Source organism: Seriola lalandi, unplaced genomic scaffold (genome assembly GCF_002814215.2).
Source record: "Seriola lalandi dorsalis isolate HSWRI2012SDOR001 ecotype SW California unplaced genomic scaffold, Sedor1 jcf7180002054614, whole genome shotgun sequence".
NCBI lineage: Eukaryota > Metazoa > Chordata > Actinopteri > Carangiformes > Carangidae > Seriola > Seriola lalandi.
Window position 1 is genome coordinate 888680 of NW_019525167.1, and position 14850 is coordinate 903529.

A 14850-nucleotide genomic window follows, 5' to 3' on the forward strand; every position below is an offset into this window, starting at 1 on the left:
TAAACACCAAAACGGTCATAAAGCCATTTCAGGAAACTGTTGGACAGAGTTTCCCTCTGTTTGTCTGAGGAGGAAAAAGAAATCAGCTTCACCACATTTATTCAAGTTCATACTACAAGGTCTGGGTGTGAAGTAACATCGAGGAGGTCATTTAAAGTAGGGTGACCAGACGTCCCCGTTTTCCAGGGACAGTCCCCGTTTTTTGTGACCTGTACCCGGCTGGAGCTGTCCATGACTTTTTTTTGGCCAATAGAGGGGGCTGGCTGCTTCAGAAGTGAAGCTAAAATCGTCAAAATAGAGTTATCCAATCAGATTTTTTTTCTCTGGGCAGAGTAAAGGTTAGCTGGCTCACTCATTGGTTAGGAGTTCATAACCAGGCTAACAAAAACAAACATACCCAATACCCATGTCCAAGCCAGGGGCCCACAGAAGACGTTGCCTGATAGTCTGCAATGAACTTCACGCGACAATATTCACAACCTTTTATGAAAAACGTTTTTGATTCTTTTGATCCGTGGACTCTTACAAACTAAAGGAATATAAATCATTTAGGAATAAATAGACAATGGGACTTCAAGACTGCTTCAAAGATAGGGAGTCATCATTTTATCAGTTGTCCTTCACCATAGTTTATTACAGTACAACAGTTACCATGGATGAACAGATGAAGTCAAAAAAGAAGAACTTCTACAAAAAGGTGAGTGAGTCTGTGAAGCTCACCTGTACCGCTGCTGGCAGGTTGAGGAGGGGGCGGGACCTTAGGTGTCTGAGAAGGTGAGTCTTCAAGTCTGTGAAGTTTCCCAGCAGACAAAAAAAACAATCAGTAAGGGCAGATGGAACCAGCTGCTCCGTCCATCTCAAACCAGCTAACCAAATAAAGTTTTTTTTTGTTTTTTTTTTAAAAAACCACCTGGATCTCAAGGCGTCGTTGACCTTCTGCTCCAGCTCGATGCGCCTGCAGCGCTCCTTCTCCAGCTCCTGTTTCAACGAATCCACATTGGACTCTTCCTTGAGTTTCCTCAGCTCCTCCTCTGAAACAGACGGACGGTCACAGGTGACATTTTTGCCCTCTACCTGGTGATGTCATCCTTCAGGTACCTTTTCTGATTTGATTTCCTCTCAGGCTACATACAGTCAGACCTTATAAGTGGTGGTGCTGCTGGATATGTTTTTCAGGCTATATTTACATTAGGCACTAATATTGTAAAATATTTATTGTAAAACAATGTACTGTAAAAAGATTCTAAATTAAAAACTATTTTAAAGATAATTCTGCTTTAATTCATATTAATTTATTATCTTAACCCCATTGTCTTTCTAAAACCAAATCTGTACCATTGGCATCAGTGATGGATTTTAAAACTTGTGTGCAAAGAGTCCTGAAACTGTTTTCATTGCAAAAGTCACTGAGATTTGTGACTGTTTAAAAGAAACTACATGTGTAAACAATTGTGTGTGTGTAAAAGTATCTGCAAATATATGCAGTTAAAAATCTGGACGTAAATGTCCTTTTTCATTACGAGGGAAAACTCACAGTGAATCTACTAACACTTCTTCTCAACAGTTTCATCAGTTATTAGAGATTCCTGCTGTTCCCTGTTTTATAACCTCTGACAGTGACCAATGACAAAACACTAAATTTGGACTTTGATTTAATTGCTCTAAATACTATTAATAATTTTACTGACAGAAATGTAATGTCCTTATTTGCCTGTGTGTGTATGTGTGTCAGATGAGGTCATCCGGGTTATTAATAGCTGTGTTTGTGTATGTGTGTGTGTGTTACATAAAACTGACAGGCAGATATTGACGGATTACCCAGCATGCCGTTGTGCTGTGGGGCATTTGACTCCAAACTGATGTGAGAAGCCACGATGACCCAAAGGGGACAGGGACACTTTTTTTTCTTCTAATCAATTTATATTTTTGAGCCTGAACGTTCATTCTTGACCTTGGGAACATTAGTGCAGCTGCATTGGATTGAGAATAATGTAGATTACTAACGTAAGAAGTGTTTCTCCAACAAGGCGATTTCTAGGTGACCTTTGACCTCATTCAGATCTGTCCTCGAGTCATCCTGGAGAGCTGCAGAAAATGATCCTGGACCAGCCTGAAAGACAAACCCATAAAGGTTTTTTTGTGTTCCACTGTCGGTTTTTCGTTATAGTTCATTATTGTGAATAAAATCTATTTGCTGAATCTGTTTCCTGTGTATTTCTGTTTTGCTCGAGTATCTTATTTTCATTCATTGCTACTTCCCTTACTCCCTGGATTTTTACAGGGAATGTAAAACATGATAAACATGACACAGCAACAGAAAGAAATAAAATCAGTTACGAGAAACTAAACTGAGTTAAAATCTTTGAACCAGGATGATGGTTTTTGTTGTGTGTGGGGTGCCACAGGGTTCAATCCTGGGTCCTCCTCGATTTTCACTCTTACCCAGCTAAGAACCTGCTGACATTATAAATCTCAAAAGCAGAAAATGGACATTATTAATAAATATTTTTCTTATTTTTTTTCCTTCTGAATTTGTTTATTAGAACATGTAAATGGTTTTCTGAAGGCAAAACATTTTTTTAAACAAACTTTGTTTTTTAAATACTTCATAAAAATCTCCAGGATCAGGATTAGAAAGAAGATGTTTCTTTAAAAACTCTGGGTTGTTATATTTCTCAGACTTCCACCGTCACAGCTCAGACAGGTGTGTTTTCGTACCTGAGCGTCACTCTGCTGCTCTCCCTCCACACTCAACTCCTCCGATGGCTCCCTGATGGACATGCGAGGTTTCATCACGACCTCCTCAGTGCACTCAGTGTCGGACGTGTTGGGCGACTCGGCCAGATCCAGGAACTCGTCCCGTCTCTGGCCTCGGAACCGGATCTTGTCCAGACGCTTCAGCATGGTGGGCGTCGCCGAGCGGAACTCTACCTGAACATGACCAAGCTGCAGAGACTGGAAGAGGAGAGGACAAAGAAAAGAGAAACACTGAGAAATGATCCACAAAACCTCCAATAATTGATTGTTAATTAAATGCTTTTAATAAATTGAAAACTGACAGCTGTTTCCATGGAGATTATTATCCCTGCCAGCAGCACCGCTCTAGGGAAGGTGGTGTTTGTCAATCCACCACTTTGGTCCAAAATGTAAAAGCTCGACAGCTATTGGATGGATTGCAACGAAATTTGACATTCATGTTCCCCTCAGGATGAACAATAATATATTTGATCTTCTTAACTTTCATCTGAGTAAAACTATCATAGATCCAATACTTGACTAAATAAATTAAATAAATCACTAAATACGTATAAACAACCCATGACATTCCCATCAAACTCCTCAGGGGAACATAAACGTAACTAATTTCATGGCACTCAAAACCACAAATGTGGACCTCATTGTGGTGCTATAGGAAAAGTCATGGGATCATGAAAATGAGGGGGATTTCATCCTGTGGGGAACATGAACGTCTGTAACAAATCTTATGCCGCTCCATGTCGTAAATGTAGAAATATTTCTCTGGATTCACAGAAACTTTGACCTGCTAGAGCCACGAGATGAAACATAAGAGGATCACTTTAGTCATCAGTGTTTATCTGCAGGGGACTGCAAATGTTTATACAATATTTCATGAAAATCCCTTAGTCTACCAAGCTGCTAACGTGGCTATAAAGTTCAAGTACCATGGAAAAATTCTGCTTTCATATTACTGCACTATTGGTTCTCATTTAGATTCACAAAAAAACAGAATAAAAATGAATCAAAAGCAACTTCTTTTTTTTTTTTTTTATCAAAACTGAACCAAATGCAGACGCCAGTTCAAAACTTCTGCTCTTCATCTACATCATGTGAGATAATTCAGCAGTTTAAAGCTCAACGGACACGCCTCCTTCAACACAAAGTCATCATGGGTTTTACTTGTCCAGGGAGAGTCAACATGTTTTTGAGTTTTGGACTGTTGATTGGACAAATAAAGTGATTTTAAAGACAGCATCTAGGGGTTTAGGAAATTATAACAGCACTTTTCAGTATTTTCTGACATTTTATAGAGCAAACAATCAAGAAGTCAATAAATAATAGTTGCAGCCCTAATATGGCCTGATGATAATGATACAACTGTAGACAAATGTTTGGGCACCCTACCAATGCTTCTTTTAAACAAATATCCACTATATGTATAAGTACATTTACTCAACGAGTACTGCATTTCATATTTTTATAACTTTAGATTTCAATTTTCCGCTCATTTATATCTCTACTCCTCCACATTTCAGTTCATTTTGTTCTTTTTTGCACTTGTTTTAAGTTAAACCAGAATTGTCTTTATATGATTTTACTTCCCAACAGTAAATCAAGTAGTTAAAACCAGCTCCACTTCAATCAGCTACAACAGCAAAATGCTGCTGAAGCATTAACAATCTAATAATGTAATTTACTGCATAAAAATATGAAATGAGCCACTCAACAGTACTTTTACTTTTAATACTTCAAGTGCTTTCAGCTGATGATACAGCTGTTCTTCTACGTACAGTGGATATAAAAAGTCCACACACCCCTGTTTAAAATGAGACCGAGATAAATCATTTCAGAACTTTTTCCACCTGTAATGTGACCTGTAACCTGTAACCTGTACAATTCAGTTGAAAAATAAACCAAAATCTTTTAGGTGGGAAAAAACTAAAACTAAAAACTAAAATAATTGTTTTATATCCACTGTATGCACTTTTACTTATATTGGAGTATTCATACATTGTTGTATTATCACTGTCACTGACATAAAGGATTCTAGTTCATATTCCGGCACTGTGACAGACAAAGAGACCGACTGGTCTGACTGCTTGTAATGATTATTGTCTTATTCTTTACCTGCACAGGTGAGACTGGCTGTTAACATGACTGACTGACAGTTTTCACTGAGCTTCGCTGACAGACTGAGTGATTTTAAACCGACTGACAGAGAGATTTTACAGACTGTTGATTGAAGGTACCATCGGGGAGGTGTTTGATCGGTTCTGCTACAGAGGGTCTGGTCGCTACAGAGACATGGTCTCAACGTGATGGAGTCAGTCACATGAAGAGACAGAAGACACTGAGACATAAGACGGTTCTCCAAGATGCTCGGAACAACCTTTACCTGTCAAGCGCCTGAAAGACTGTGTGCAGGTGTACCGAGCTGCAACCCTGGAGGCCTGGGTAAATAATGAAACTGTCTGCCAGGTACAATGGGAGAAGGGGAGGTGTCTATAGGAGCCCCTCAGCAGGTGGATCCAGTCCTGTCTGTATGAAGTTAATTATTAAATAACGATTTAAAAAACAAAACAGACATCGCACTGTAATGAACCTGGATTCACTGCTTATTAAGACTTTTCAGGGCCTGCAGACAACCTGCTAAACTGGTGACAGCCAATCACCTGCTGTTTACCTGCCGACCTCAAGGAGGATCCTATAGCGACCCGGCAGGTCCGCGAGGTCCTGGTTGGACACAGGTGGACACCTTCAGAAGACCGAGGTAAAGAGGGTAGGAAGCAAGGAAGTAAGGAAAAGAGGGGACAAAAGTAGGTGTGTCTCACCGTGAACCGAAGCTGGGGCAAACTTTGCCTCCCTGTCTCCAAACCCGCTCCGATCCGGGTCAAATCCGCCCCGAACCGCTCTGGGCTCCTCTCAGACCCGTTCCAGACCGCCCTCGCTCCTCGGCCCCGATACTGGATCCAGTTGAGGTGGGGGTTTTAGGGGGTAAAAACCGGACCGTGTTTCTCTACCTGACACAACAATCACCGCTGTGGGCGGGGTGACCAACGCGGCGGCTGAACAAGGATGTGACGCAATCACGCTGCGCTCTTAAAGCGAACGTCCGGGTTCAGACAAGCGGAACCTAAATAAACAGTTCTCTGTTTCTGGGGGGAAGTTTGGAGTAGTTTGACAGACGGTTCGGTTCAGTTGTAGTCATTTATGTGTTGTGACTGTGGACAGGTAAAAAGAGCCACCTGTTGAGGCTGTTAAGAACCCGCGGAGTCTCAGCTGAGAGGCGGACATGGTCTCAACAGTCCAGAACACGGACGTGAAGCAGGTAAGACTCACCTGAGGCAGGTTATTTTACGCTGTCTCGCCCCTAAAGACAGTGAGACAGTTAAGGTCACATACCTGCAGAAAAACTCCCATCCAGCTCTGACAAAAATCAGAGAAATCATGCTGTATGTTTCACTGTTTCTCAGACTTTTACACCAGACTACATTCAAATAATTGTGTATTTAAATATAACCTTCATATTTTCCTAGAAAACATCAAGTAGATCTTATGAATTGAGACGTCGGTGGCTAATGTTAAATTCGGCATATAAATAATTTCATGCAGCCAGATGTTGCACTATAATTCAAACAACTTAATCTTGCACAGACTGGCAGAAATTTGAAAGTGACATACTAGTTTATTAAAATGTGAAAATGTGGCTGCATAGAGTATATAATATATGCCGATTTGAGGAGCGGGGCCTAATCATTTCAAAACACCTTGAGTCATGTTTTTTAAAACTGTGACACCATCGCCAATTAGTGACGTAGTTTATAAATTTCACTTTTTGTAATGGACATTCGGGTCGAAGAATATGAGGCTAAAATTCACTACAGTTTCTGCAAAGACCGCAGGGATCCTGAAACAAAACAAGCACAAATATTCGTTAAGAACGTGAGAAAATGTACAAAAGCATGTTTAGTTTTCTCACATACAAAACATTGTGTAAGAATACAGAAGTTAAAATGTCTGTATGAGGTCTAAGGCCAGATTTCACTCTGTTATTTTATTGATATTTTAGGTCCTGTATCCATATTGGTTCTTCTTGCTTCTAGTGATTTTGTATTGGTTCTGTATTGGTTACCTGATGGTTCGGTGTTGGTTCTGTGTGTATAAGTACCTAGTTACGTTTACTCAAGTGCTGTACTTAAGTACAACGTTAAAGTACTTTACTTGAGTATTCCCATTTTCTGATACTTGATACTAAACCACAGTTTTACCTTGTACTTTTTACTCCACTATACATTTATTTGAAAACATAATACAAAATGTAATCAACATATAAAATGTGATGTATTATTATAGGTAAAGATAAGATGCTCAGGAGGAAATTCACAGTTAGCTCCACCTTTACCAGCTGCAACATTAAAGTGATGTACACATGAATGAAGTTATAATTATAAAACAATAATATGATATGTTTTTTTCCAAACTGGGCCATTTTACATAATGATTAATTTAACTTTTGGTACTTTAAGTATAAATTGTCGCTACTTTCTTTTTAGTCCTTATATTGTTTTGTTTTAAAAAACTTGCTGAAGTTTCTGTTCTGGACTCTCTCCAGACCAGATTCTCCACAGACCCGCTTGTCTGATTTAGGTTCTGTGTCTCCTCTGCAGAAGGATGCTGATCGTGCGGTGGTCGTTGCAGTAACGTCTCGTGCGGTGTTTGAATGCGGAGCTCATGATGATGATGATGATGAGGGCGTGTATGAAGTGGGCACGGCTCTCCCGCTGCTGCAGGTCAGAGTTCAACGCTGACATCAGTTTAAAACCTTTAACAGTTGTCGTTTTCTTGTGTGTGGATAAATCATTATTAGACGGCTTAGATATCTGTAGGTAGGAGCAGTGATATTCATTCATTCATTCCAAATTAAAATCCTATCATTGTGAACAGGCGCTCCAGAGAGTGAATGAACGTCTGCTGGAGGACAATCCTGCTGAGGCCCTGCTGTTTGACGTCGTCCTGATCACCACCGACAGTCGGCAGCAGCAGCAGAGCTCCCGCATCATCAGCAGCACCAGACATTACGGTAATTTAACTGTAACCATCATCAGACACATTACAGCCTGCAGCCGATCAGTGTTGGAGTTTATCATCTTGTCGACGCCGCTCTGTTGCAGGTCTTGAAGTCAGCAGGTTTTGTTTTTCCAGCGAGGGCGATTTCGTCGAGAGTTTGCTGAAAAATAACTTGCAGCTCTTCCTGACGACGGACGGAGACGAGGCGTCGCAGGCGTCACAGAAAGGTCAGGAAGAGCTGATGTGAACCTCCCCCGGTGTTCTGAGGAGTTTTTACTGCTGATCAAAGTCTCTGTCAGATCTCAGAGCATGAAAATCCTGATTTGGTCAAACAGCTTGACAGCTGAGACCCAGATAACTAAAGCATCACGTCGGGGTAAAGATCTAAAAAGTTAAACATCTGTCACAGACCTGTCTGAGCATCAGACCTCAGTCCACTTCAGACTAAAGTGCAGTAACTACAACCTGAATGCCACGTCAGCATGCTTCAGTTCTCACAATGTGTTATACTGTGACTTTATTCTATAATGTTACAACTTTATTTTTGAAATACTACTGCGATATACCTGAAATATTACGACTGTTTTTCCCATAAAATACTACGACTTTAGTCTCGAAATACAACTACGTTATTCCTGAAATACTGTGACTTTATTCCTAAAATATTCGTTTTTTTTGTTTTAAAATATTCTGAATTTATTCTCAAAATGTTGTGACTTTATTCTAGAAATGTTCCAACTTTATTCTTAAAACATTTGCAGGTTTATTCTTGAAATACTACCACGTTATTCCTGAAATATTGAGACTTTTTCCCTCAAAATATTATGACTTGATGCTCGAAATACTACTCCCCAGTATTCCTAGTAGTACTTTCTCTCTAAATACATCATAAAACATCTTTTAAAATGTTACGACTTTATTCTCGAAATATTGACTTTATATAAAACTTTATTTTAATTAATTTTTAACTCCATTTTCAAAATCACTATTGATCATATGTTGATCTTAAAAAGTATTATCAGCAACGTTTGAAGTGTGTTTTCATAATGTATTGATAATGTATTGACTGTGATACTAAAAGGTGAATCATCTTTGTTGTCATTGGTCCAGGTGTTCTCTCAGTTCTGTTGGACCAGCAGACAGCTTCCTGTTCGTCAGAGCAGCTCAGAGTTTTATTCTGCGGAGACGCCGTCATCCAGCCCGACACCGGCCCGACGCCGGCGAGCCGACAGGCCGCTCAGGTACTTGCAGCAACATACTGCTGATCCGTCATCACTACTTTTTAATTTTTATTTGTAAAAGATAATCCACTTTCTTCCTGTGCAGAGTTTCTCGGCTCAGCTGGGTGAGATGCGGCGGAGGTTCAGTGTGTTCAACAGCCCTCTCAGTATCGTCATGATGACATCACGTGGCGGCAGGGAAAGCTGCTGCGCCGCGTTGCGTGCGCTGCGGTCCCGCGGCGTCAGCGTGGACGAGGCGTACTGCCTGGCCGGGGCCCCGAGGGGTCCCATCATCTCCGTGCTCCGACCTCATTTCCTGCTCAGCGATGGCTTCCTGGAGGAGTGATGACATCATGACGGGATGAACTGTCACATGACATCACAGAAAAACCTTCATCGTGTCTTTAAGAGAAGCTGCCAGTCAAACATGTTTACTGATGTATAAAATGTCTCTGTTGCTCTTGTTGCTTGTCACTTTATTGTGTGCTTTTTGTTCCTGTCAGCTTCTGATCCTCTTTTCCAGGGATCTGATTGATCGATGGTCAGGCTATTGACGAGTTTAGATCTGATCCTCTGATGGATCATTTTTTTTATTGTTTCTGTGTGAGGGTCCTCACAGGTATAGGGATACAGATGGGTAAACACACACTAATGCTTTTGTTACAGTTGTAGCTGGTTACTGTCATTTGTTTTCTGAAAGGACTGGCAGCGGACTTACAGGTCACACTTATGTATTTTATACATAAATAAAAATATTGAAAAGAAAAAGGTTGTTTTTGTTGTTGTTGCTGCTTCTGCTGTGATGTGTGACGTTAACCAGCAGGTGGCAGTATAAGGCAGAGCTTAAGACGCACACAAAGACACAGAGACACATTAAAGGTCATTTATATATTATTATTATTATTATTATTATTATTATTATTATAGTAAAGTCTATTTAAGGAGGTTCCAGGAGTCATTGAGATGTTTCTAGGGATGTTAAAGAAAATTCAAGGAACATATACAGAGGGGTTTTTTGTTTTAAGAGCTTCAATTGGATTCAGTTAGTCCTTCAAGAGCAGCCAGGGTCCTTGGGGATGTTTCGGGGGTTTCCTCTAAAGGTGCTTTTAGGAAGTTTGTGAAGTTTCAAAGGAGGTTCCAGGGGTGTCTGAAGGTTCTAGGGATGTTTCGGATGTTCTTGAGGAAGTTTTACGGCCATTAAAGAAGGTTCTGTTGATCCTTGAGACAGTTCTAGGGGTTCCAAAGGATGCACCAAGGGTTCTTGAAATTGGGTCTAGGACGATTGACATTTAATGAGGTCTCACTAAAGATCTAAAGCTTCGAAGGGGATCGTGTTTGTCCTTAATGAGGTTCTTGTGAAGCACCAGTGGTCATCAGTTAGGTTCCCCTGTTGTCCTGAATGCTACGAGGGTCCTTGAGGTGGTTCCACATGTCATGGTTGCAGGAGTCATTGAGTCTATTTGCTTCTGCGTTGTGTGTTCTTGTAATGAAGCTGATTTACTCTCCATCCTCCTAAGGTTTGTGGTTCCTTTATGTATTTTGTTTCTTTAATATCTATCATAGTCTCTCGTGATCCATGAGAAGGTAATAGGGAGTTCATGAGGAGGACCAATGGTTCTTGAGAGACTTTTTAGGTCTTTGAGATTATTTCAGTACTCCTCGGGAACATTTTACACATTATAAATATAATCAGAGCAACAGCCTGAGGTGGCGTGTACCTAGAAAATCCAGCAGGTTAATGTGATTCATTTCAGTCATCACAGGTTGTAAAACAGAGGGAGGCCGAGCTGATCATCAGAAGGCGTCGACCCGTCTCTGCTACCGCAAATTAAAACATGTTCAGTGAAATGAAGCAGCCTTTTTCTGACAGCGTTATATAGGCTGTGTGTTTGTTTTCATTATACCGAGTGAGGTTTGTGATGAACGCTGCCATCATCAGCTCCGCCTCCTGAGCACAAACACAATGAGGCTGCAGGAAGCTTCATCTCTGCTGTTGGAACAGCCTCAGCTGCCTGAAGGAAATCTCCTGAGCTGATTCAGTCTGTTAATAATCACTGCACTAACATTTTAGATGTGATTGTTTTTGATTATTTTTCCATCCCTGCCCTTCAGTAACTTTTATGGGCCATTCGGGGGGTATCAGCAACCCAAGAGGAGGTTGTGGTGGTCCTTGTGAAGGTTCTGTGAATCCTTACAGCGTTCCTTAAGGTGGTTCCAGTGGTCTTTGACGAGGTTCTGGGTTTTCTCAATGTCCCAGTGGTTCTTGAGAAGAGTTACTGCACAGGGTCTTTTTGCCCTGTGGTTCTAGTAGTCCATGAGGAGGTCCTAGTTTTCCCTGAGAAGCTTCCAGTGCTCCTTAAAGAGACTCCCGGGACCTTGTAAATGTTTCTCTGGGTCCTTGAGGAGGTTGTGTGAGTCCCGTAGGAGATTCCAGTTATCCTTGAGGTGGTCGGTGGTCTTTACGGAGGTCCATGGGTCAGTGTGGAGGTTTTAGAGGACCTTAAGGAGTTTTTAGTTCTCACTGAAGTTTATTTTATGTCTCCGCACCGTTGACAGCGAGGGCCAGATTGTGTTTTCAGGGTTGTTTGTCCGTCCCATTCTAATGAACACAATCTCAGTAACACCTTGAGGGAACTTTGGCAAAAAATGTCCACTTGCACTCAAGGATGAAGTGATTAGATTTTTACGGTCAAAAGGTGAAAGGTCAAGGTCATGGTGGCTTCTTAAAACACGGTTTTGGCCTCTTGAATGTGATATCTCAAGACCACCTTTAGGGAATTTGTTTAGATTCAGCCAAACATTCACTTGGACTCAACGATGAACTGATTAGAATTTGGTGGTCAAAGGTCAAAGGTCACTTTGACCTCACTTTTTGGCCATAATTCACAAGTACATTCACTAATTATGACACAATTTAACTCAAACGTCTATAAGGATAAAATGAATTAATGACATTTTGTATCCAAATGGTCAAAAAGGTCAACGTCAGTGTGACATCATAATGTTCTGTAAAAACCCTCTGCTGTCATGCTGTAACTCAGGACGGGGAGATTGTGACCATATTTCCTGCAACTTGTCTGGTTGGTGGAGGGGCATCCCACTGACCCCAGATGTTCCCTTGAGACCAAATTGTTGAACTAAATCTTTACACAGATCAGTGAATGCCATTGCGTCTCGTTTACAATTGTTTTTCACACGGACGCAGCATCTGACTGGATCACTGTCCGCACAGCTGCTGAAGGGTAAACTGAATTAAATTAGAAGTTAATTATTAATAGTGCTATGTTTCCACCGCTGCTCCTCCGTCATCCCTTGAGGTTTGGATGACGTCGCTCCTCAGCTCATCTATCAGCATCTGCAGATGACAGGACCTCTGATTAAAAATCACCTCATCACCTTCAGACCAGAGTGAGATGATGAGAGTCCGAGTCCTCATTAGTATTTGTGCCTAAGATGCTGGAGTCAGACATTCAAAACACAAACAACCGGCGCAGGAAAGATTAAACCCATCAAAGCAGATTATAGAAAAATAAAGAATCACAATGCCGCACAGACTATAAAGTGATTCAATCACTGACCAGTTTGTGGCGGCTCCAGCAGAGGCCTGGATTCAGAGTAGACCACAGAGAAAACCACCAACAACATCAGTATCACTTCTCCCTCCGCTGACTCAGAACGTAAACTTGTCCTACTGTTGAATTTTAAATGACACGTACTTTAAACATCCCAGATCATAAAATAAAGCTGAAACACAAGAGGAACCTCTTGAACTAAAGTTTCCTTCATGTTGAGGTTCTGGGGAGAACCAGGTCAAAGATCAGTGAGATATTACTGTGGAAAAAAACAAGAACAATCGTGCTCATGTTACAGCTGCTTACAGTATCTGTTGATAAATATCATGACAGTGATGATCCTCTGCTCCTTCTGCTCTCAGCCACAGGCAGGAAGGTCAGGATGGAGGGATGTGATGACGAGGAGGAGGAGGAGGAGGAGGAGGAGGAGGAGGAGGAGGTGAATGTTGAAGCATCTGTTGGATCCTGAAGCAAACTGAAGGGCAGCGGCAGTGGGAAAATGACAGTGATAGATGTGAAAGCAGTCAGAAAATATTCTTCCATGTACAGATTAATGGGACTAAAAGAGACGTACATCTTTGTGTTTTAGTAAAATAAAACTGTGAAGGAAAATTGTGGCTCATTAACTGTGTTTTGAACAGAAATGTGATGGAAAACTCTGACATTTATACTGACTATTTCATCACATGTTTTATTCCTTAAAAACTGAAAATCAAAGTCAAATTTAATGCCCTTCACAGCACGGCTCAATCCAGTCAGGATTTTAGAAATACTAAGATCACGAGTCCAAATTTCTCCACCCCATCCTACCAAACAAACTCACAAAACATCCCAATTTCTATTATTTTAATGTTACTGTTCAGTTAGATTCTCGTTGATTAAATGTCAGAATGAAATCCTCAATTTAATTTAAAATTTTTGACTAAAAACAGTTCCATTTAAAGACACCATGGTCGATTCAGTTCTAAAGTGAAATAATAGAAATAAAACTCTCCTGTTCTTATATTTACATTTTTGTAACATCTCACTGAACTCTTTTCCAAACATTTTTTAGAGCGATGACTCGTTCCTGAAAAATTATTAGAGTTTCCCACTGAAGCAGAAAATCAACATGAACTACTCCAATTCAATAATTTATATAAATTATCTAAGTTTGAACAGTGAAATAATGTGGACATTTGAAAAGCACTGGGTTGAAAACAAACAGTGTCACCTGAAAACAGGTGAGGTCATGTGACTGAATCATCTCATTTGATGTCAGCTCACAATTCCTGAGAAGCAGACTGATGTTCAGATGCTCAGTCTGACCGGAGGCAAGGATTTCTGACTGACTGAGTGAACGCAGCTGCTGAGCTCTGACGTTGTGGCGAACACTCTGGATATGAGATAATCACATCAAACGACATGAAACACAGAGCAGAGGAGACCTGCAGCCTGTCGGACTGGTCGGTCGCCAGCATGCAACGCCATAGAAACTGCCTGGTAGCAATGTGGCAAGAACCCAGAAAAGTCACTCAACTTAGCTTAGTTAGCTACCCTTGCTAACACTATAGCAACCAATCAGCAATTGGTACAGCCATATATCAACACCATAGCAACCATCCTAGTTATGTATCAACACCATAGCAAACACCCAGCAACCACCAAAGCCACGTATCGAACTTAGCAACAACTCTAGCCATATATCAACATAATAACAATCCCTTGGCAACCATCCTATATATACTGACACCATAGCAACAACTTGGCAACCACCACAGACATGTACCAACACGATAGCAACCACTGCAGTCATGTCTCAACACCATAGCAACCACTCAGTAACAACTCTAACCATATATCAACATAATAACAATCTTTTAGTAACCATCCTATATATACTGACACCAAAGCACCAACTTCGCAACTACCACAGATACAGTATGTACCAACACAATAGCAACCACACTAGTCAGGGATCAACTCCATAGAACCACCACAGCCATGATGAGCACCATAGTAACCACTCCAGTCATATACATACACCCTAGCAACCACCCCCAGCTATTTACACCATAGCAACCACTCAGCAACCACTTCTGCCATGTATTAACAGCATCGCAGCCACTCAATCCATTCCAACATAGCAACCACTTAGCAACCACCACAGCTGTATATAGCTACACTATAGCAACCACCTAGCAACCACTCCAGTCATATATTAACACAAAAGAACTTGTAAAATTCACCTCAAACACACTTGTATCCGTTAG

General features: G+C 40.9%; 2 protein-coding genes across 2 annotated transcripts in view; one reads left to right on the forward strand and one right to left on the reverse strand.

Moving 5' to 3' along the window:
• LOC111665089 (GRAM domain-containing protein 4-like) overlaps nucleotides 1–5790 on the reverse strand; it is a 17745-nt gene extending 11955 nt beyond the window's left edge. The window contains exons 1-6 of the mRNA XM_087177616.1: nucleotides 5571–5790; nucleotides 2719–2955; nucleotides 2005–2110; nucleotides 911–1031; nucleotides 721–788; nucleotides 8–64 (exon numbers count right to left, since the gene is read on the reverse strand). Coding sequence (XP_087033742.1) covers nucleotides 8–64; nucleotides 721–788; nucleotides 911–1031; nucleotides 2005–2110; nucleotides 2719–2904 — 538 coding nt within the window. The 5' untranslated portion in view covers nucleotides 2905–2955; nucleotides 5571–5790. The remainder of the gene's footprint in view (nucleotides 1–7; nucleotides 65–720; nucleotides 789–910; nucleotides 1032–2004; nucleotides 2111–2718; nucleotides 2956–5570) is intronic.
• A 32-nt stretch (nucleotides 5791–5822) lies between these two features.
• LOC111665065 (cytosolic 5'-nucleotidase 1A) lies at nucleotides 5823–9794 on the forward strand. The gene is made up of 6 exons (XM_023419936.2): nucleotides 5823–6067; nucleotides 7407–7529; nucleotides 7684–7819; nucleotides 7911–8033; nucleotides 8917–9047; nucleotides 9133–9794. The coding sequence occupies exons 1-6, from the start codon at nucleotides 6032–6034 to the stop codon at nucleotides 9370–9372; spliced, it is 789 nt and encodes a 262-aa protein (XP_023275704.1). The 5' UTR covers nucleotides 5823–6031; the 3' UTR covers nucleotides 9373–9794.
• The last annotated feature ends 5056 nt before the right edge of the window (nucleotides 9795–14850 follow it).

What these genes read in the sequence shown, in the direction of transcription:
- LOC111665065 (XM_023419936.2), top strand. Translation starts at nt 6,032, where the DNA reads ATGGTCTCAACAGTCCAGAACACGGACGTGAAGCAG. An exon ending in AGAACACGGACGTGAAGCAG is followed by an intron (nt 6,068 to 7,406) that starts GTAAGACTCACC and finishes TCTCCTCTGCAG; the next exon opens with AAGGATGCTGATCGTGCGGT. An exon ending in CGGCTCTCCCGCTGCTGCAG is followed by an intron (nt 7,530 to 7,683) that starts GTCAGAGTTCAA and finishes CATTGTGAACAG; the next exon opens with GCGCTCCAGAGAGTGAATGA.